At 41.5% G+C, this 21098-nt stretch overlaps 1 protein-coding gene across 1 annotated transcript in view; it reads right to left on the bottom strand.

Annotated features, from left to right (window-relative positions):
• LOC133825250 (uncharacterized) overlaps nt 1–12903 on the bottom strand; it is a 30859-nt gene extending 17956 nt beyond the window's left edge. Inside the window, exons 1-3 of the mRNA XM_062258216.1 lie at nt 12747–12903; nt 2409–2491; nt 1335–1694 (exon numbers count right to left, since the gene is read on the bottom strand). Of these exons, the coding sequence (XP_062114200.1) occupies nt 1335–1694; nt 2409–2491; nt 12747–12903 (600 nt within the window). The remainder of the gene's footprint in view (nt 1–1334; nt 1695–2408; nt 2492–12746) is intronic.
• Nucleotides 12904–21098: the final 8195 nt, after the last annotated feature.

The raw sequence follows: 21098 nt of genomic DNA, 5'->3' as shown, positions 1-21098 counted from the left end.
GCTCGCATGGACGACACCATCATACCCCGGGCATGGAACGCAGAGCACTTAAGGAAGTATTACCATTAAAGCGCCCATGCCTGATGGTAAAAGAACAAGTGCGGCACGCCGCCTTGATATGGTAGGAAGAAATCAAAGAGGTTACCTAGATAACCTCCTAAGTAGGTGTGAGTCTTTTTATTTTGTTTCATATGAAAACCCCCTATGTACCGTTGCAACTATGTGTACGAGACTATTTATTATGAATATGATGAATGGAACGGCATGTTTTAAGAAAAACTGTTAGCAACTTCGTGTGTTATTTTTCTTCAATACTCGGGCATCAACCAAAGTGTCTGCCGAAATAAATTTCACCAAACACTTGGGGGGCAGGACAAGGGGCAACAACACAGCCAGCAAGGGGAACCTAAAAAGGGCTCTCTAACGGAGGATCTTAGAAAGGACCCCTCGCCCTCCTAAAAAAAAAAAGGCCCTCAATTAGGAGTAGCCTAAAAACGACCCCCTATGCGTCAGAAGGACCCGAGAGGGATCATGACCCCGAAAAGGACCGTTTAATGGGAGATCCTAGAAGGACCCCTTATATCGGGGCCCTAGCCGAAGTCCCTAAACACAGAAAACAGTAAAAAGACCTTGCAAGGCCTCCCCTGAGTTTACAAGGATTAGCTACCCTTGTAAGCATCAAGGAGGCCAAAATGCCTCACGAAAGAAAAATATATATATAGTGACAACACTAATAAGTCTATAGCGGCCGCCAAGCCGTGTAGCCAAAAAGGGTCCTAAAAGCGACCCTTGCAGAAATAGTACTATACATAATGACGAGAGGGACGCTTCTCGCAAAGAAATAATAAGCGCGCGCAAGAAAAACATGAAAGGATAACTAAGACCCAAGGGGTCAAAATATCCTTATGAAAGCAACCAAGAGGCACCAAAAGAGGTCCCAGTGAACCCTTACACATGGGCTCCAAAGGACTTCCAGCCTGATAAATAAAAGAGGGGAATCAACTAAACCCCTTCACACGGGCTTAAAAGGGCCTCCAATGCAATAGAACAAGAAATAAATAAGCAACATATGTATTTATACATTAAAAGAAAAAAAAAAGGAGTTCTTAAAACAGTACAAGAGTTACCAAAAGAGAAGTAATACTGATAATGATGTTACATAATAAAAAGAAAAACAGAGGCAAAGCAAGACTACTTCAAGGCTTCTTAATATGGGCACTCCATAGGGCCGCTCGAGCAACGGCTTGTTCACCAAAGGAGGAGAAGTTGAAGCTGGGATCCTGCTTCCACACATTATAGAGGGCGCGGTCTATGGACCTGCGCTCAGTGCTAACCTTCTCCGCCTCCAAGGAAGCACACCTCTCCTGCGCTGACTGGAGGTCAGCCCTGAGGACCTCGACTTCGGCCTCCAACAGGGTAACCCTCTGCTGCGAGGCAGCCGCAGTGTCCTTGGCCTCCTGGAGCTCACGCTCCAAGCAAGTAACCTTGCCTTCTAGTCTCTTGGTCTTAGCCCTTATTTCCTTCCTCTTCAATGACAAGTTGGAAAGTTTTGTCTGGACCTCTGACAATTTAGCATTGGTTTCGTTAAGCTCTCCCTCAAGCTCCCGCACCCGAGCTGTAAGGCAGTTCCTCTCAGCAGCAGACAAAGAGAGGTTGTTAGACGAGTCGACAAACCGCATAGCCAACGTATAGGTCTTCACAAAAAAAAAAAAGAAGAGAGAGAGTATATGAGTAAACGCCTATACATAATATGACCAGCACGAGGAGCAAAGACTCACCCAAGCCATGGAGCGCCTTAAGTCCTCCCCAAGGTCCGCCTGAGCCAAATTCCCAAGGCCACTCCAGTCGGACACGGGAAGGCCCGAGGCAAGCTCGATGTATCGCCGTCCGAATGACGCCGCCATCCGCGTCACCCAGGGCGTCCCATCCGTACCAGGGGCATCTGGCTGGGTGGGGATAGACGACCCACTTGCCGAAGTGGGAGGGGGCGCGGTGAAAGTGGACGGCAGAGGCTCTGATGCATTGAAAGGGGGGTCCGAAAGACCGACGTAATCAACCCCCGGCGATCCGAGGTCGGGATGAGCCTGAGGGGAGGCGTCACAGCCCTCAGGGTCAGGGTAAATACTGCACCCCGGAATGTCCTGCTGGTTTTGTGAAGGAGGGGCTATGTCCGGACCATAAGGAGCACATGGAGGACACCCCCCAGGAGATGGAGGCAGCTGGTGGAATTCCCCGCGGTCAAGGGGGGCTTCATCCGGCCCTTCCTCATCTTCATCGTCATCTGGGCAAGGCTCACCCAAGGTCTCCTTCATCTTCGTAGACCCGGAGATGGTCCACTGCAACTTGGGGTCAGAGACGGGAGTTAGCTTGTAGGGATTCAAATTCTTTACAGTGAAAAGGCGTCCCACCTCTTTCCTGGCGGGATCAGCTTTGAGGAACCGTCTCATGTCTTTTGCTTCAAACCCGACGACGGAGGGTTCGGTGAATCGCTCTGCGCAATACAGGCCATAGTCGGTGTGAGCATAAGGCACGAAACCATAAGTTACACAAAAGAAAAAAGGGAAAGGAAACAATGCTCAGAATACTTACTAGGAGTGCTCCGGAAAACCTCACGAACAGAGAGTGGACCTTCCACGAAGAAAAAGTCCCGCTTCCAAGCCCCCGGGTTAGACACCGAACCTTCTTTCAAAGAGGCCCAGTTGTTGGCTTTTTGTAGATAGTAAAAGCCTTTTGAATTGTGGAGGGGCATAAGGTTGTAGAGGAAGTGTACCTCGGCGGCCGTAGGAGCACGTTTCAACAATTTCATATACGCAAGGAAAAGACAGCTCAAAGTCAGCCAGCCATTGGGTGCCAACTGAAGCGGGGCAATGTCGAAGTAGTTGAGGAATGCGACAAAGAACGGGTGCAGCGGAATGGTACCACCCGCCTTAGGATTTGCTCGCTGAGGGCCACGAAACCGAGTCTAGGGCGGTCGGCTCGGCATGCCTCCAAAGGGGCATACAGAGCATAATCTGGAGGGACGCGATAGTCATTCATGATGTCCATCAGTTTGTTGTCGGACACGCGCGATACCAGCTCAGACGCTAGCAAGGGGGCGTCGACATCCTCTTGGGTAGATATCTATCGGCGCGCCTTTGGCATATCTGCAAAATCAAAAGAAAAAGGTGAGGAAGAGACAGAACACTTGACCCTCCATTTTTTCTTCCTAGCAAGAGTCTTCCATCGAGGAAGCGACTGCGGAAGCGCTAAGCTGGGACAAACTGAGACTAAGGGCTGAGGAGAAACAGAAACAGCCCCCTGACAGACACCAAGCGAGGATGGGCTGGAAGGTTCAGGCGGAAGGTGTCCCTCCATAAACTCTAACTCCCACTGCAATTCAAAGAGGGTCATCCTAAGGCTCGCTACGTGATCACTAAGGTCTGGGGGGAAGGTCCTCCGTCTCCTCTTGATACCGAGTCAATTTCACTCTCCACTACCCAAATTTTACGCCTAAGTTCGGCCATGTGCTCAAGGTGGCGAATGCGGGCTTGCCTTAAGGAGTCATAGTCCTGGTGAGGGTCCCCCACAGGGGACTCTGAGTCCGAAGACAGGTCAATAAACTCAGGCTCGGAAGGCATGTCGGACGAGCCGTCATCGGCCATGAAACCACGTCCCAACAGCAAAAAGGGTTCACGTATAAACGAGAGAAAGGCTACAAAACACAAAGGAATAGGCTCAATATCTCTAGATGCAAACGCCCTAAATGACCCACTACAGGATATAAAAAAAAAAGAGGAGGGGCGTGCATATGATCGAACTCACTACAAGCTCAGGCTAAGGTACCCCGTCCCAAGTACTGCTAGCTTGAACCCAAAAAAAAAATAAATAAATAAATAAATATATATATATTTAAAAGGGAGAAGGAAAGAAAATATACCTCAAGCGAATGAGAGGGCGAAGCTGGAGTCCAAAGAAAGTCCAGGAGCGAAAAGCACCACGGGGCGAAAATGGACGTCTGCAAAAGTAAGCAAAAAAACAAAAAAAGTGTGTTAGTCACCAAGTAGGCACACCATAAAACGAAAGAAAAAAATTGAAATGAAACTATAGAAAAAATGGGGTTGTGGAGGATTGAACCTCTTACCTCTTGAAAAATGAAGAGTTCTCCAAACCACTAAGCCAAGGAAGTAAAGTGAAAATATTAGGACATGCATGAAGGCCTATTTATAAGAATCAAGGTGAATAGTCTACAAGAGCACCTGAAGGTCCTCTTCTAGACTGGGGGGCAAGTGTGGACGCCCAAATTCCACCAAGCCAAAATATGAGAGTTACGAGAGGTCCTCGGCCCCCGCGCACGGAGCCCCCGTCGCCTCGCTCCGCCCCCGCGCATGGCCCCATGGCCTCGCTCGGCCCCCGCGCATGGAGCCCCTTCGCCTCGCTCGGCCCCGCGCACGGAGCCCCCGTGGCCTCGCTCGGCCCCCGCGCATGGAGCCCCGTCGCCTCGCTCGGCCCTCGCGCATGGCCCCATGGCCTCGCTCGGCCCCCGCGCATGGAGCCCCGTCGCCTTGCTCGGCCCTCGCGCATGGCCCCATGACCTCGCTCGGCCCCCGCGCATGGAGCCCCGTCGCCTCGCTCGGCCCCCGCGCATGGAGCCCCGTCGCCTCGCTCGGCCCCGCGCACGGAGCCCCCGTGGCCTCGCTCGGCCCCCGCACATGGAGCCCCGTCGCCTCGCTCGGCCCCCGCGCATGGAGCCTCGTCGCCTCGCTCAGCCCCCGCGCATGGAGCCCCGTCGCCCCGCTCGGCCCCCGCGCACGGAGCCCCCTTGGCCCCGCTCGGCCCCCGCGCACGGAGCCCCCGTGGCCTCGCTCGGCCCCCGCGCGCGCAACACCCCCTGGCTCCGCTCGGCTGCTAAGCCCGTGCCACCGTCTCGCATTAGCCGCCTCGCGTCTAAGGGCCTCGCCATAGGCCGAAGTAACCAAGTGGCCTTGCCCAGGCATGGCCTTGTTTGGCCTTACGAGGGGATAGGGGCCTCCTGAACAACTAGGGAGCCGCGCCGTCAAGGGAGCCACAAACAGGGCATCTCGTCATGCGTCCTTAGACGTCAAACATGGGGGCACATACCTATCGCCAAGATTTGTGAGTGATCTTGGGAGACTTCAGGCATCTCGCGCCAAGGACCCAAGATCTCCGCCTCACACCGAGGGTCCCATTCCTTGCTCCTTAGGACCCCTATGCTTAGGAGGTCCCGTACAGGTCGAATGAAGACATATTTGTACGACCTAGTATTGAGTACGGATATCAGTACCAGTAAGATTGCTGGGGGAAGAGCCATGGTCCGTACGTCTACGGCCATAGGACAGAGCCGACACCACGACCTCCTGCGCCACTACGCCTGCCACCACGCATCAGAAATGGGTACAGACAAGTAGTGGAGATATCGTACTGACACCTGCTCCAGTACGGGATGTACGATCACCACCTCTGGAGCCACTCCCCTAATGCAGTATGTATGTACCTCCTGGTCCCCTGGACCACTATGTACCTAAGGCCATTAGAGCCAACTATAAAAGGGATTCTAAGACCACCAGGAAAGGGGTTGGAAATTTTACTGTAGCTAAGCCTAAAGTGTGAATGAAAGATTGATTTCTCCATTATTGTTACACCATTGTTCTGGAGTTATTGTTCAAGTTTTTACAGCTTTCCAATTAGCGACCTTGATTTGATAATTTTTCCAACTTAACTTCGTTGACGAGTTCTCACCGTCAACAGTTAACGAAGACATTTATCCTGTTAAATCATTGTCTGGGGTTCCTTTGAGGTTGGCGAGGTATTGGTGGGACACCACCTCCAGGCCTGGCGCAATCTGTCGCAACCCACCTAGGCGAAAGGCCCTGGACTCTGTGGATGCTAGAGGCTTGGCGGTGTCCTTGAGCACCATGACATTCAGGATTGTTTTCCCTCCTTGGGACAAGACTAGGCTCGAAAGCCCGACGAGTCCTCTTTCTCTTCTGAGAGGGCTCAACTTTTTCTTTTCCACGAGCTAAAGGTGTGAGGGGTGCTCCAGCTACAACCGGGTGCACAAGTGGCACACCAGTCGGCGGATCTTTCGCCAAGTCTGTGGGATGCTCGGGAGGCACACCCACTGGTGGAGCAGGTGGCATTCCAACTAGGTGTGCGGGTGGCACGCCAGCTAGCTGCCTAGGTGGTACTTCTCCATGAGGGTATTACAGCCCTTGATCCGCCAAAGTGGTCTTCATGGCGTTAACCACCTCCTGTAAGGAGACTATATTCCCCTCCAAGGCCTTAATTTTATGCTACTGGGAGGCCATTTGACCCTTGAGGGCCACCACTTCTGGTGGCTCCTCCATGTAGAACGACTGAAAGTACTTGTAACATCCCAAATTACCTAATAAGGCTTAGGGCCTTGATTGGGGGCTAGGATGACAAATTTTGGCAATTATGTGTTTATGTGATATATATGTATATCATTACATGATTATGTGAGTTATAGTATAACATGATTTGATATGCATGTTTAGGTATATTAAATATGCATGGGGACCCGTTTCTGATTAAAAGGGAAATTTTCGTAATTTGGCCTGTTATGGGTATGTTTGGCATATATGTTATATATGTGTGGGACCACATCCTTATGGGGATATATTTGGGTTACTCGGTCTGAGGCGATCCTAGGGAGCAAGCTAGTGGGAAGGTCACAACAGGACCAATACTTGACTCAAGGAGATTCAAAGGGTAGTTTGGGTATTTAGTACATTGCTGGGATATTAGATAATGAGAATGAATATTTCAAAATATATTTGGAATTAGTGAGATTAAGACGGAATTCTGGGGATTTTGACTATTTTGCCCTTGAGGACGTTTTTGGGTACCCCGAGCATTAGGATTTGTTTGAGGCTACTTAAGCTTGAAGTAACCTGTTAAGAAATAAAAAGAACGTTCAGAATGTTCTCTCTCCCTCAAAGTTCCATTTTCGACACCCGATCACATTTTCGAAGGAAACTTGAGTTCTAGGACTCAGATTCAAGTGAGGATCGAGGCATAGTGATTCTAGGGAAGATTATAAGCTTATTAGCTGGAGGATTTAGCTGGGAAACAACTTAATCGGAGGTAATTCAAGTTTTAAGTTCTAAGTTTTTAAAGTTTTTAAGCTTGAATTGGATTTTATGTTTTGATGATTTTTTGGATGATTTGAGACTTGGGTTTTAATGGTTTTGGATAATTAGGATGTTTGGGAACTTTTATTTTTGGATTTGGAGATGTTTGGGTAGGTTTTTGGAAGGTTTTAAAAGGAGAAAATGAGGTTTTTAAGGCTAGTTCGTGGTTGGGTTGCGGCCCTGTTCTAGGGCGCCGCGGCCCAGGCTTGAAGAAGGAGGAGGCGGCTTTGTCTAGAGGCGGGCCGCGGGATGGTGTCTGGAGGGCCACGGCGCTCAAGGGAAAAGTTTTCCAGATTTGGTTTTTTGTCATGGGAACTTAACTCTAAGGGCCTGGGATCAATCCTACTACCCAGTTGAGTGGGATTCGACGTCCCGGAGGCTTGGGTTGGGTTTGGAAGTATTTAATTACTCATCTTGATGAGGTTTTATATTATGGTTGTGACTAGGTTATCACTAGGGGCTTGGAATCAGGATCGTGTTTATGGCTCATTTATTGGTAACCTGTGCTTGGACCAAAGGTAAGAAAACTGCACCCAGTATGTGATGCATAAGATACATGAGGTTAAGGCATGGCATGAATGTTGAAATTGAGATTGGTCAGAGCTTGAGTCTCTGTATTTGTGCATGATTATAATTATGCTTCTGATTATTGATTAAGCATGCTAAATGCCATATATCTGAATATTTGACATATGATATATGTCTGTTTGCATTACCTCGTTGAGGAAGCACTGACTTATTAGTCAGGGATCGACATTGGTGTCAGTATTGATTGTGAAGTTGTGACTTATCAGTCAAGATCAGCAGTAGTACTGAGCACTGGTCATATGGTATTGGCTTATGAGTCAAGAATGGTATTAGCGTGTTTAACGCAAGCTGAAAAGATTAGATGTAATCGACATAAGGATTGAATGACTCATCATGAGCATTAATGCCTGACCGACCTTAAGTTCGATGAAAACCAAAAGCGCTTGTCTAGTCTAAAGGCTAGTTATTTAGAGACAGAGCCAAAAGGCTAAGGTGACCTACACGTCACATGGATAGGAGGGTATGGGACCTCCGAGATAAACTTATCAGTCATCTGAACGAGATAGAATTATCAGTCATCTAACTGAAATGGACTTATCAGTCATCTGACCAAGATGAACTTATCAGTCATCTAACCGAGATAGAATTATTAGTCATCTGATCGAGAAAGACTTATCATTCATCTAACCGGGATGGACTTATTAGTCATCCATACAGAGATAGACTTATCAGTCATCTAACTAAGATAGACTTATCAGTCATCTAACTGAGATAGGCTTATCAGTCATCTACACAGAGATAAACTAACTAGTCATCTAAACAAAGAATGACTTATTAGTCAACTAATTAGAGAGACTTATTAGTCGTATATCTCAGAGAGACTTATTAGTCTTCTACTCGGAGCGCAAGACTCCATAAACATTTATTTGTACCTGCTTGATGCATTAGTTGGGTTATTACTGCTAAGCATGCCTATTATGACTTAGTAACATGTTATTACTTGTTCATGAGCATATTAAGTTTTCTTGCTGAGCTTCGGCTCACGGGTGCTATGTGGTGCAGGTAAAGGCAAAAGGAAGTTGGACCATCCTTGACTTGGAGAGCTTAGGTGACGATGTGTACATATGCGGCTACTCGACCACCATGGCCGAGGGTTGAAAGAGGAACTAGGGTTAAACCCTATTTTGCCTCTTAGGTCGGCTAGTTGTAAATCTTTTGTTGTAATTAACCTTTAAATTATATTTTTGGGATCCCAATATATACAATAAACGTTTTAGTGAAACGTTATATCTTAACCAAAAATTTTAACCCTAAACCGCTAATCATACTTAGTTACACGATTATGGCCAAATGACTCGATTAGCGAGTTTAGCACTGTTTAAAGGGCACACTGTAACGGTCCCTGGAGATTAGGGCGTTACAGCAGGTTTTACGACCCGACTAACTCTAAGAGCTCGGACCATTAAAACTACTAAGCATAATTACTATTTTGGAATACATAAAATAATAGAACTTTATTACAAAATCCAAAATACGGGATCCCATTTGTTATCCCCAAAAAATGGAGATTGATGACGTGGCAATAGAGGTGACAAGTGGCAGTACATGCTCCGTAAAAGACACATTAAATAGTCAATAAATACATTGACTCCTCAGAGTTGTGATAAAGTGACCTAGTAGACTGATGAAGAGTTTTGACTGCTTGAGAAGTGTCATGACCGACCAGGCATGACCTTGTCCGACCAGTCACGTGTTTGTCTGCCCAGGAGTGACATTGCTACCCAGGAGTGACATTGTCCTACCAGCATGCACATGTCCTACCAGCACTGGCATGCTAGAGGAGAGTGCCATGTTAGACGAGAGACATCGCATGCTAGAGGAGAGTGCCATGTTAGACGAGAGACATGGCATGCTAGAGGAGAATACCATGTTAGACGAGAAACATGGCATGCTAGAGGAGATTTCCATGTTAGAGGAGAGGAGTGCATGTCCTACCACCATGCACATGTCCGACCAGCATGCACATGTCCTACCACTTGCTTATGTCCAGCATGCATGTGTCCGACCAGCACTTGCATGTCCTACCAGCAAATGCATGTCCTACCAGCAAGTGTATATCCTACCAGCTAAGTGCGTGACTATCCAGTAGAGGTGTGTTCGACCAGCTTAAAGGAGATATGGGTCGACCAGATAGAGGAGGACTAAGTCAAGATTCCCAGAAACGGCTCCAACAAGAACCGGTCTTGGCACACGCGGGAATATCTCATTTTTCCCACAAATTGGGTGTTCTGTTAAATTTTTAATATTTTTGTAATTTAAATATAATAAATATAATGAAATATCCTGATTCTAGGGGATATCAGATGTATGATCCTAAGCAACTATATTTCCCAAGTGACTACAACATAAAACATATACATATATATACATACATACACATAGCATATAAAAATGATCATAACACATAAAATCTAACCTATTTTCCTTACCAAAAACTGGGATATTGGAGACAAGAGCGGGATTCAAAACTCATAAAACCAACAGTAAAAAAAATCATAAGTATCCTAAAGAAAATAAGATGAAGAGAAGATATAAACCATCAAGATAATAACTTACCGAAAACCTTAAGTTTCAAGAAACTCAAACACCTAACCAAAAGCCATTATAACAAGTTAGAATTTTGAAGAAAAATGAAAAGAATAAGAAAAACTATAATGAACTAAACTTGAAGATAAAGAATACCTTAGATAGATTAGAACTTTGTTCTACACCTCAATGCCGAAATATCCCTCTATCTGACTTCCCAAGTGCTTAGAAAAGTTTAGATTTGAAAGCTTTTATCCCCAAAACCCTAGTGTTTCTCGCTAGAATGAACTTAGCAGCTTGGAGGCTCTGAAGAATGCTTGAATGATGAAGAAAATGGCTGAATGAAAGGTCCTATGTATAGAATTCAAGGAGTGAAACTAACCCCTTTTAAATTGAATAAATTCAAATTTTCTATTCAACAGATGCTCAGAATTCGGTCAAAAACGTTCAAGAGCAAGTCCAAGTTGTTGAGGGCTGTTTCTAGCTCAGATTCCACGGAATTTCAAATATGCCAAATGGAGCCGATATATCGCCCCCTATAGGCGATATTTTGGCCTCTATATCTACGATATATCAACATATGCTGATATTTTAAATACGTTTTTGCACACTTTCAGCACACTTGAAGTTTGTTAAAACAATTTTGACTGAATAAAATGTGATCTTAACAGTTGCTGGAAGGTTTTACACCTTCTAGATCTATACTTTATTAATTTATTCATCTAAAATCCTTAAATCCTTAATAAACATACACGTGACAAGTGTCACATTCTTAATTATTCTATCTAAACCTTAAGTTATAATAAATATAATTTCTAGGAGCAACTATATTAATGAAACCTTATGTTAAAATTAATATTTCTAAACTATAGGTTAAACTTATAAAATCCATAACTATTTCTACGAGTTTCCAACTAAATCCCAGCTTGAACCAATAATCACGAAAATAAAAATACTACAAGCTACTACTACTACTATCTAGCTAAGTGAAATTCTGAGACGCTACAGCAGGGTCGCACTGCAGCCCTGTTCTTGGGCGCCGCGACCCTCATGAACCCCGAGGCTGGGCAGTTCTCTGAACTACTATCGCAGCACCGCGGCCCGTGTCCAAAGTAATTTGGCTGGACTCTCTATTTGTGGAGAGTCGTAGCCCTAAGTGTGGTGGCGTCGCGGCCCTAATGGGGGGCACCGCGACGCTAATAGATAACTTTTTGGCCAATAGGTGTTTTGAGTGCGGGAACTCAAACCTAAGGGCTCATGATCGATCCTACTACCCAGTTTAGTAGAATTTGATGTCCTGGAGGCTTGGACTCAGTCCGGAAGCCTTTATTCGCTCATTATTGATGGGATTCTATGTTATGGTTGTGACTAGGTTATCGCTAGGGGATTGGAACTGGGATCGTGCTCGAGGGTCGTTTATTCGTAACCTGTGCATGAACCAAAGGTAAGAAAAATGTACCTGGTATGTGATACATGTGTTTATGGCTTGGCCTGAATTGTTGAACATGACTATGAATAGGGCATGAACGCCTGAGAATGTGCATGATTATGATTATGATTATGCTTGTGATTGTTGATTAAGCATGTCGAATGCTTTGTATTTGGATATCTTATATATGATATATGTCTGTCTGCATTATCTGATTGAGAAAAGCATTGACTTATAAGTCAAGGGTGGCAATAGCACGTTGAGCACTAGTTGATATGGTTCAGCCTAACCAGGAGCACGTCATACGCTTTTCCGACCCAATGGTCGTGGAAAACTTAGAGCTAGGTACGCTAGGCTAGGTCTAAGGCTATTTTTACAAAGGATAGGGCAAAGGGCCCCAGGGTGACTTATTAGTCCCATACCCTAGGGCGCGAAACCCCAGTATGATTTATTAATCATGTATTTTTGGCATTGGGCCCTAGTATGATTCCTTGATAATTTATCTTGGGCTATTGGTCCATATGACGCTGTAGTCATTTATAATGATGGTATGCATGAATGAGTAGGGTTATTACTGCTAGGCACGCTTATTATGATTTGGTAACATGTTATTATCTGCTTATGAGCATGTTTAAGTTTTCTTGCTGAGCCTTGGCTCACGGATGCTATATGGTGCAGATAAGGGGAAAAGAAAGTTGGACCATCCTTGAATTAGAGAGCTTTGGTGACGATGTATACATATGTGGCTGCTCGACCACCACGGCTGGGGATTTACAGAGGAACTAGGGTCAAACCCTATTTTGCCACTTAGGTCGGCTGGTTGTAACTTTTTAATTGTAATTAATTTTTTTAAAATGTTAATTTGGGATCCCATGTATGGAAGTAAACATTTTAGTGAAATAGTTGTACCTTTTGACCAAAAATTTTAACCTTAAACCATTAATCATATTTAGTTACAAAATTACTGGCCAAGTGATTCATTTAGCGAGTTTAGCACTATTTAAAATACTCAGTGTGACAGTCCCTGAGTAGTAGGGCATTACAGTACTCACTCTCATAGTAGTCGCATCCGTCTCTGTCATCATCATCATAGTCGTCGTCGTGGGCCACCTCCGGGTTTGCTGGTGGAGGTGGTCGGTTGGGCTCTCCTCCCTCAACAACAATGAGAGGCAGGATTTTGTCAGTGGCATTCCATCTAGTAGTCGCCATATCTGAATCTTCGGAGCTTTCTTAAAGCTCCCGATGAATGCATGTTGATTGGTTGATTTGCATGCATGCATGTGGCTAGGGTTTTTCTAGTTGTGTTTATTTTGCTAGAATGTGTAAAAATGCATGCTTCCATGTTTTCGTGGTCTTACTTCCAATGGGTTAGATCGTACTCTACTACCCCTGTTTGTGAAAATAATTTGTATGGTTGCATAGTTCTAGATGAGTACTTGAGTTTGGGCTTTGGAAAATCGAGAAAAGGTGTTTTCAAACCTAAGTTATGAACTTTTTGGCATCTTGATGCGATCTGGAAAATTTCTGGGCAGCGTGCACTGCCGAGATTGTTTTGAATATTGAACATGCTTTACTAATTAAAAAGCTATGAAATTTGCTAACCTGTTAGTTTAAATATTTATAAGGATCACAGAAAATTCTTAGAGGAAAATGCAAAATGGTTAAAGGGTAATGGTTTTTCAAAGTTTTCCCTAATAATCTGAAAATGAAATTTCTGGGCAGTAAACACTGCCCAAATTGTCTTACATTTTTTAATGGGTTACCCATCCTAAAAATTATAAATTTTTGAGATAAACTAAATTAGATATGATTAAAAATTATGGTAAAATTTTAGGGAAAACTGGGCTACGATGTAAGAGAAATAATTTTTCAAAGAACCCTAAAAATCTGAAGAAAAAAAAAACTCCTGGCCAGCTGGCACTGCCCAGATTTCTTTAAATGATTTAATGGGTTTTGCCTTGCCAAAAATTATTAAACTTGGTGAGAAATTTTTTAAGATATTTATTAAGGTTTTGATAAAATTTTAGATTAAAATATATCACGGTTTAAGAGTAGTAATTTTTCTAAGTTACCTAAAAATGGGGAAAAATAGTAAGTAATTTCGAACCTTAACAAAAAATGAGTTTTGGGAGGTTAGTTCTCATAACCTAAATTGAATTTTTGACGTGCCTAGTTCCTGTCATTAGGACGCATAATATGTGAACAGGATTTTAAAGGGTTGTGGTTAGAGAACCTAACATTGATTATGAGCTTAAAAGCGAGATTTTTATCACGTTAAAATGAATAGTGAAAAAGTTAGGTTCGGAATTTGAAATAAAGTTTTTTTAAAAAAAAAATAGTTAAAGTTTTAGATATATAACAAATCCCAAATTATTTTAAGGTTATTGAGAATTCATTTTTACCATTTTCTAAACACGGGGTCCAATTGCCCTTTTTTTTCGAAAATGACGTAATAGAGATCTTAGGTTATGGATTAAAGATGGTAAAAATGGGTTTTAGGTTTTATAAAACCATAAATTAGAAAGTATTATCGTTAACGGATAATAAATTGTAAAAAGTCGAAACGCGGTATTTTTGGGTAAAGAATGGAAAACGGTAAACTTTGTACTTGAGTAGAAAGTGGGTGGTTTTCTATGTTTAAGAGTCATTTAAAACTCTATTTATAAGTAACCAAAATACGCGTAATACGATTGAGAGGGTGTTCTAGAGATAGAGTATTAATATGCACAGCACAGAGAGCATGTTGCAGTAAGGACGATTTTCTCAGGAAACTGTAAATTGATTTAAAGCGAAATCTGGTCTTATACACTGTAAAGTGTATAAGAGAAATGCCAGTATAGATTCTCTAAGAGAACTTTATTGAATGTAGCAATCATAGAATATTAGCTATACAAACATGCCATAGTTTAATCTGAGTAGACTGTATTACAGTAATCGCAAAAAGGGAAAATGAATAGCGGTGCTAAAGATCCATCTTGGAGCTAAGGACTCCAAGTAAGTTAGTCTTTCTCTTTCTTAGCTACAACATGAATATACTAGTGTGTACTTGTAGTAGTAGATTACACTAGTTTTGTTTGGGTCGTTAAGACCAGGGTATGCTTAATGCCTAGCTTTGCAATGCTTAGTCATTCTGTGGTTTAATGGTAAGTGAGTTCGGGTTGGAGCCAGAACCTTATTATAATACTGTCAGGGTTGGAGCCAGGACATGGTGAGATTATAGTCCGGGTTGGAGCCAGGACATGGTGAAACTATAGTCCGAGTTGGAGCCAGGACATGGTAATATAGTAAAGGTTGGAGCTAGGACGCTAAGAGTGAATCCGAGTTTGAGCCAGGATCCTTTGTGTTTGTTTGAATTTATTTAAATTGTATAATTATATGTCTTGAAAGTTCTGGGATTTTCTGAGTGCAGGTTGATATGATATGTATGAAATTGGTTGTTGGACGCAACAAATGTGCTTGATTTCTGTATGGATATTATTAAGAATTGTATGATAGGGTTAGAATTTATTCCAATACCCTAGTGATCATTAGTGATATCTACCATAGGGCAACCCGTTACTGAGTTTAGTATATTTGTGTCCAAGGCTATTCTTACTAAGCGTTTTCGCTTACCTAGTTGTTTCATGTTATAAGTAAGTGTAAAAGAAAAGTGGAAAAGTGAGCACTAGAGTCTACTTGTGGATATGTACATGTGGCCCAACCTAGGAAAGTTTTGATGGAACACCATTTTGAAAAGAAACGTTGGAAACTTGTTATCTCTTTTATGACATTTGTTTTGCTTTAACTCTGAAGAAAGAAAGTTGTAATTCTGTTTGCTAAAATTAATAGTGTGTGCACATGATCTTTTTAAAAGTTTTTTATATGGATTTTCACTACAATGAATTAAAGTAAAAGTTTAATTTTCTACATGTTTTGGTCTTGTATGTTTCGAGGGCCATGACAAATGGTGCCACACATGTGTGCCGCATCACCCCTGAGATTTGAATTTTGAATTTAAAATAAATTTGTTTATTTAATTATTTAATTATTGTTTTTAAATTTGATTTAAATTAAATAATTAAAATGGTTATAACTTATCTATTTTAATTTAATTTATTATAGAATATTAAAATAGTTTTAATTATCTTTATAAGCTTGAAAAGAAACGATTGAATTTTCTCTAAGCCTGAAAAATTCTAGAAGTTTCCATAAGCCTTCTCTCTTCTCAAACCTCTTTAGATCTCATGTATTGAGAATATCTAGAGAGCCTAAAAATCTACCAGTGAATCCTACGTGCCCACACACATCCTTGTGTGTTAGAGGAACGACTTGGAATGCTAGGTGTGGGCTTTCGCTTGGATAGGAAGATCGTTGATTTTACGAAAAGGCTCAAGGAATCTTGATAGGCTCCAAGAGGTAATCTCTATTTCCTTGCATGTGTTAATTTAATGTGTATGTATATGTATGATCCTGACTGATATTAATAATTTTTTAAAATCTCTTCTCCTACCTTCCGCTGCGTATTTTGAATTTAAATTTAAATACATGATTCCTATTATTTTTCCAAAAATATAATAGAAACATAGAATAGCATGACGCACATATGAACATCAGATTTGTAAATTAATAAATAAAAAATCAAAGCCTTGGGCTCCCACAAATTAACTTGGGCCCAATCTCTTTGTTTTGAATTTAAATTCCAATTGGGCCTAAAATCAAAACATTTTTATTTATTTATCTTTTAATTAATTAATTAAATTCTTATACAAATTAACTAATTATAATTTTGAAACTTGATTTAATATTATTTATTTCTATTGACACCAATTTATCAATATTAATAAATTTTCCCAAAGATTTTCTTTTATTCTCTAAATCTCACATCTCTGTAAAATTTTCAAAAATTGACCTAATCAACTTTAAAAATCCTAATTGATAATTAAATCAATTAATTGAGACATTCTATATGATTTAGAAAAGGTAATGCAGGGACCATGGATCCATGAATACAAGCTACAATAAATTTCCGTGAATTTATTTATTAAATAAATGATCTCACAATTTATTAATTCCTCATGACTCTACTATAGATTCAGAATTGAACTCTTGAATTCATAAAATGTATTTTTCAAACCACATATACATTATCCACTGTTATAATCATTACAGTTAGTCAATCCTCTATCGATGACTAACTAACGAGTCGGGTGCAAATTACCATTTTGTCCCTCATTTGTATTTTATCCTTAACTCCCACAAAGTCTCTTATAAATGATAAATCTGTGAGCTTAATCATAGATATGAGCGCTCAATCATTTACCCTTTTAGACTAAACTATTAAGGAAGTCATGTTTTCACCTCTCATACAGAAGCTATAGATTTCATATCTATGATTAATACTCTCACTCAATTACACTACTAAATCTCCAAGATGTAAGTATGGGCTAGACCGTAGGGTAAGATAGTAACAAACAAGTCAAAAGATTGAAATAATATAATTACCATAATATTATCAATCAGAATTAAGATCAACTTGACCTATGGTCAACGTTGTGACATTGATTAAATTCGATGACAACGATACTTATTTATCTATCAATAATCAATATTGGTCCTATTTCAATGTACTCATATACATCCGATCTTATCTACTTGGTCAATGCCTTGGATAAGACATCACACCTCGAATGTGTAAGTAGATCATATTGTAGATTACCATATCAGTGAAAATCCAATGCACTAACTTAATCTTAGGGCTCGTTCTGTTGAACATATAATTATAATTATAATCCACTGTGATCTAGTCACTATAATTTTAACTATTTATATGTTCGGGATTTTATAAATATTTGTATTATTTCCAATAATCATGTAATAAAACAACCAAGCAACACGGTTGTCAAACTAAATGATTTCTACTTCTTTTATTGACAATATAAAATCGCTTTACATGTCCGTCATGGTTTTATAAGGGTATAAAACCCAACACTTTTTTCTAAACTCTTTGGCCACCAATATCACCTTATAGGCTTAAATGGTCTTATTAGTGTTGTATTTTCTTCGAAATACCCACTTGCAACCTATAGGCTTTGACCCTTGTGGTAGATAAACAATCTCCCAAGTGTGGTTAGACATAATTGAATCCATCTCATCATTTATTGCCTCTTTCCAAAAGTTAGAGTCCCTTGAGGACATAGCTTCTTGGAAAGTTTTAGGATGATCCTCCACTTGAAGTACCATAGGATACTTCCAAGTGACTCCCTTGTGGTTTCCCTCTACTAGGTAAAGAGTCTCCACTTGAGAGGTTTCATTTTGTGATCCACTCTCTTTAAGCCTTTAGCTTCTTCTAGGTAATATCAGTTGCTCTACAACCCTTGAAGGTAACTCCTCTTGAGTTCCTTCTAATGAGATCGGTTCTTGAGGCTTATTGTCACTATACAATAAACTCTCAAAGAAATCAACTTCTCTTGATTCAATTATTACATTAGATTCCTAGTCTAATAGTTTATAGACCTTGCTATTTGAGGCATAACCTACAAATACACATTTGATGGCCCTTGGACCCAACTTGGTCCTTTTAGGCTCCGTGCTCTTACAATAAGCAAGGCACCCCCACACTTTGAGGTACCCTAGGTTGGGTCTCTTTCCTTTCCATATCTCATATGGTGAAATTTGATTCTTCTTTAGAGGAATCCGGTTTAGAATATGACAAGCATTAAGCAAGGTTTCTCCCCATAACGCGAAACTCATATTTGCATGTAATAGCATAGCATTTATCATTTCAACATATGTTCTATTCTTTCTTTCCTCTATACCATTTTGTTGGGGTGTAAAAAGAGTTGTACATTCATGTATTATACCATGCATCTCACAAAATACATTGAATTCATTGGAAAAGTATTCACCGCCCCTATCACTTCTAATTACTTTAATTTTCTTTTCCAATTGATTTTAAACTTCGGCTTTATAGATTTTAAACATGCTAAAAGCCCCATCCTTATTTTTAAGCAAGTACACATATGTGAATCTAGAACAATCATCAATAAAGGTAATAAAATACCTATATCCAACTCTAGTAATTATTCCATTCAATTCACATAAATCACTATGTATCAAATCTAACAAATTAGTTTTTCTTCCAACATTTGGAAAATCTTTCTTTACCATGTTAGATTTAACACATAATTCACATTTATCATGCTCAACATCATTACATAAAATTAAACCATATTTGATAACTCTTTTAATTGTATTATATCCTATATGAGCATGTCTATTATGCCAAAAAGTAATAGAATCAAAACCAAGCACATAAGAGAAAGATGAGCATGCATTATTATCAAATCAATTGCCTTTGGTACACAATTTAATCATCCCATCACATGCATACCCTTTCCCCACAAAGTAGTTGCCCTTGGATAGAATTAGGTTGCCAGACTAAAACACCGCTTTGATGCTGTTGACCTTGATTTTGGTCAACGACACGGAGTCTAGAAAACGACAGGAAAGTAATATAGAGCTTGAGAAAATGATCTAATGGAAAAACAAAGAACATAGAGATTTATAGTGGTTCGACCCCAGTGATAGGTAATGACCTACGTCCACTTGATACTATTATTAGTATTGAGCTCCAAAGGTGTCATCAAAAATGTAGTGCCCCGAATTCCCCGATGTGTTTAACGGCATGAATAGTAGGCCGGGAGGGCCGTACTTGTTTAATTATGTTATTAATTGATTAAATGCATGTATATGTTGATTATATTATGATATGATGTGAAATGCATGCATGTGAGTCCATATTTTTATCCACAGGGGTGTGATGGTAATTTGGCCCGTTGAGGGTAAATGAATTATTTATTCGCATGTTGGTGATATAATTTGAGACCACATTATGATGTGGGTTTGTTCGAGCCATTTGGCATGAGACGATCAAGGAATGTTAATTAACGGTTTGGTCATAACAGGCTTAAGCTCGGGGCTCGGGGTGAGTCTCGGGGTGTTTTAATGATTAGAGTGTTACCGAGCATTAAAGGGTAACGGGATGTGAAATATTGGTGTTTGAGAATATTGAGATTAGCGGGAATTGGGAGGCGTTAATTATGATTAACGGTGTAGGTGGAAAATGTCAAAATTGCCCTTGAGTGGTTTTAGAAGCTTTATTATGCCTAGAGGTATAATGGTCTTTTGGTATTTGGATATATATGATGTATGGGTGGCTGTGAAATAGAACCCAAAATAGAGTTTGCTTCATCTTCTCCTTCCTGTGCATTCATCTCCATAGTTCTCTTCTTTGGAATTTTGAGCTCAAGTGTGGAGCTAAGCTAGGAAATCAAGGGGCTAAGGTTGTGGTTTTAGTTCAGTCATTGGAGAGGGTTCAATACCAAGTTTGAGGTAAGCTTTGATCATTACTTTTCTGGTTTTGCCCTGTTTTAATGATAAGTTTCAGCTTGTGTTTTCAGGGAGGATTGTTGGAATTGATGGAGGTTTTAGGGGGTTGTCTTGGGTTATGATGAGGGAGAGTTTTGAGTGTTGTTTAGGGGTTCAAATGGGTGTTTGAGAGAGGAACGGGTGGTGATTAAGTTGGGTTTGAAGGGTTGGTTCTAAGTGAAATCGTAGAGGAAGAAAAACAGGGGTTTTGGCAGAACTGGGCGTTGCGCCGCGGCATGGCCAGGGTGAGCTGCGGCCCTTGGTGAAGGCTGGGTTTAGGCGCCTCTGTTTGAGGGGCGGGCCGCGGCATGGCCAAGGAGGGCCGCGGCCCTTAAGGCATTTTTGGGCAAAGTGAGCTTTTTAGCATGGGGATTCAAGTCTAAGGCCTCGGGGTTGAACCTATTACCCGTTTGGGTAGTGTTTGAGGTCCCGGAGGTTAGGTTTTGGTTTGGAAACCTTTTATTATTCATTTTATTGATGGAATCCCATAATTTGGTTATGACCAGGTAACCGCTAAAGGACCAAAAGGTCGATCGTTCTCAGGGTCACTCTTTTGTTTGTTCTTGCTCAAACCGGAGGTAAGAAAACTGCACCCCAAGTGTGACATGCATGGATGTTTGTGAGGCATGTTGGTTATGTAATATGGACATGGATTGAACATGGAATGCTTAGCATATGTTGTTCACTTGAGCATAGCACTGACTAATTAGTCAGGTTTGGCAAAGGTGTTAGTGTCAGCTGTGAAGCTGTGACTTATTAGTCAAGTTCGGCGGTGATACTGGACACTGGTCACTTAGCGCTGACTTATTAGTCAAGGATGGACTTAGCGTGGTTCACGCAAGCCAACGGAGGTTAGATCTAATCGACCATTAGCATTGAATGGCTCAAGGAGCATTAATGTCTGACCGACCTTGAGGGTCGATGAACAAATTGAGCTTGGAGGCTAGTGGCTCACTTAACAGCCACTCTCCCGCTAGAAAAGAGAGCTTGGAGGCTAG

This window comes from Humulus lupulus, chromosome 3 (genome assembly GCF_963169125.1).
Source record: "Humulus lupulus chromosome 3, drHumLupu1.1, whole genome shotgun sequence".
Lineage (NCBI taxonomy): Eukaryota > Viridiplantae > Streptophyta > Magnoliopsida > Rosales > Cannabaceae > Humulus > Humulus lupulus.
Note: the sequence above shows the minus strand (reverse complement) of the source record. Positions and strands in the feature narration are given on the sequence as shown.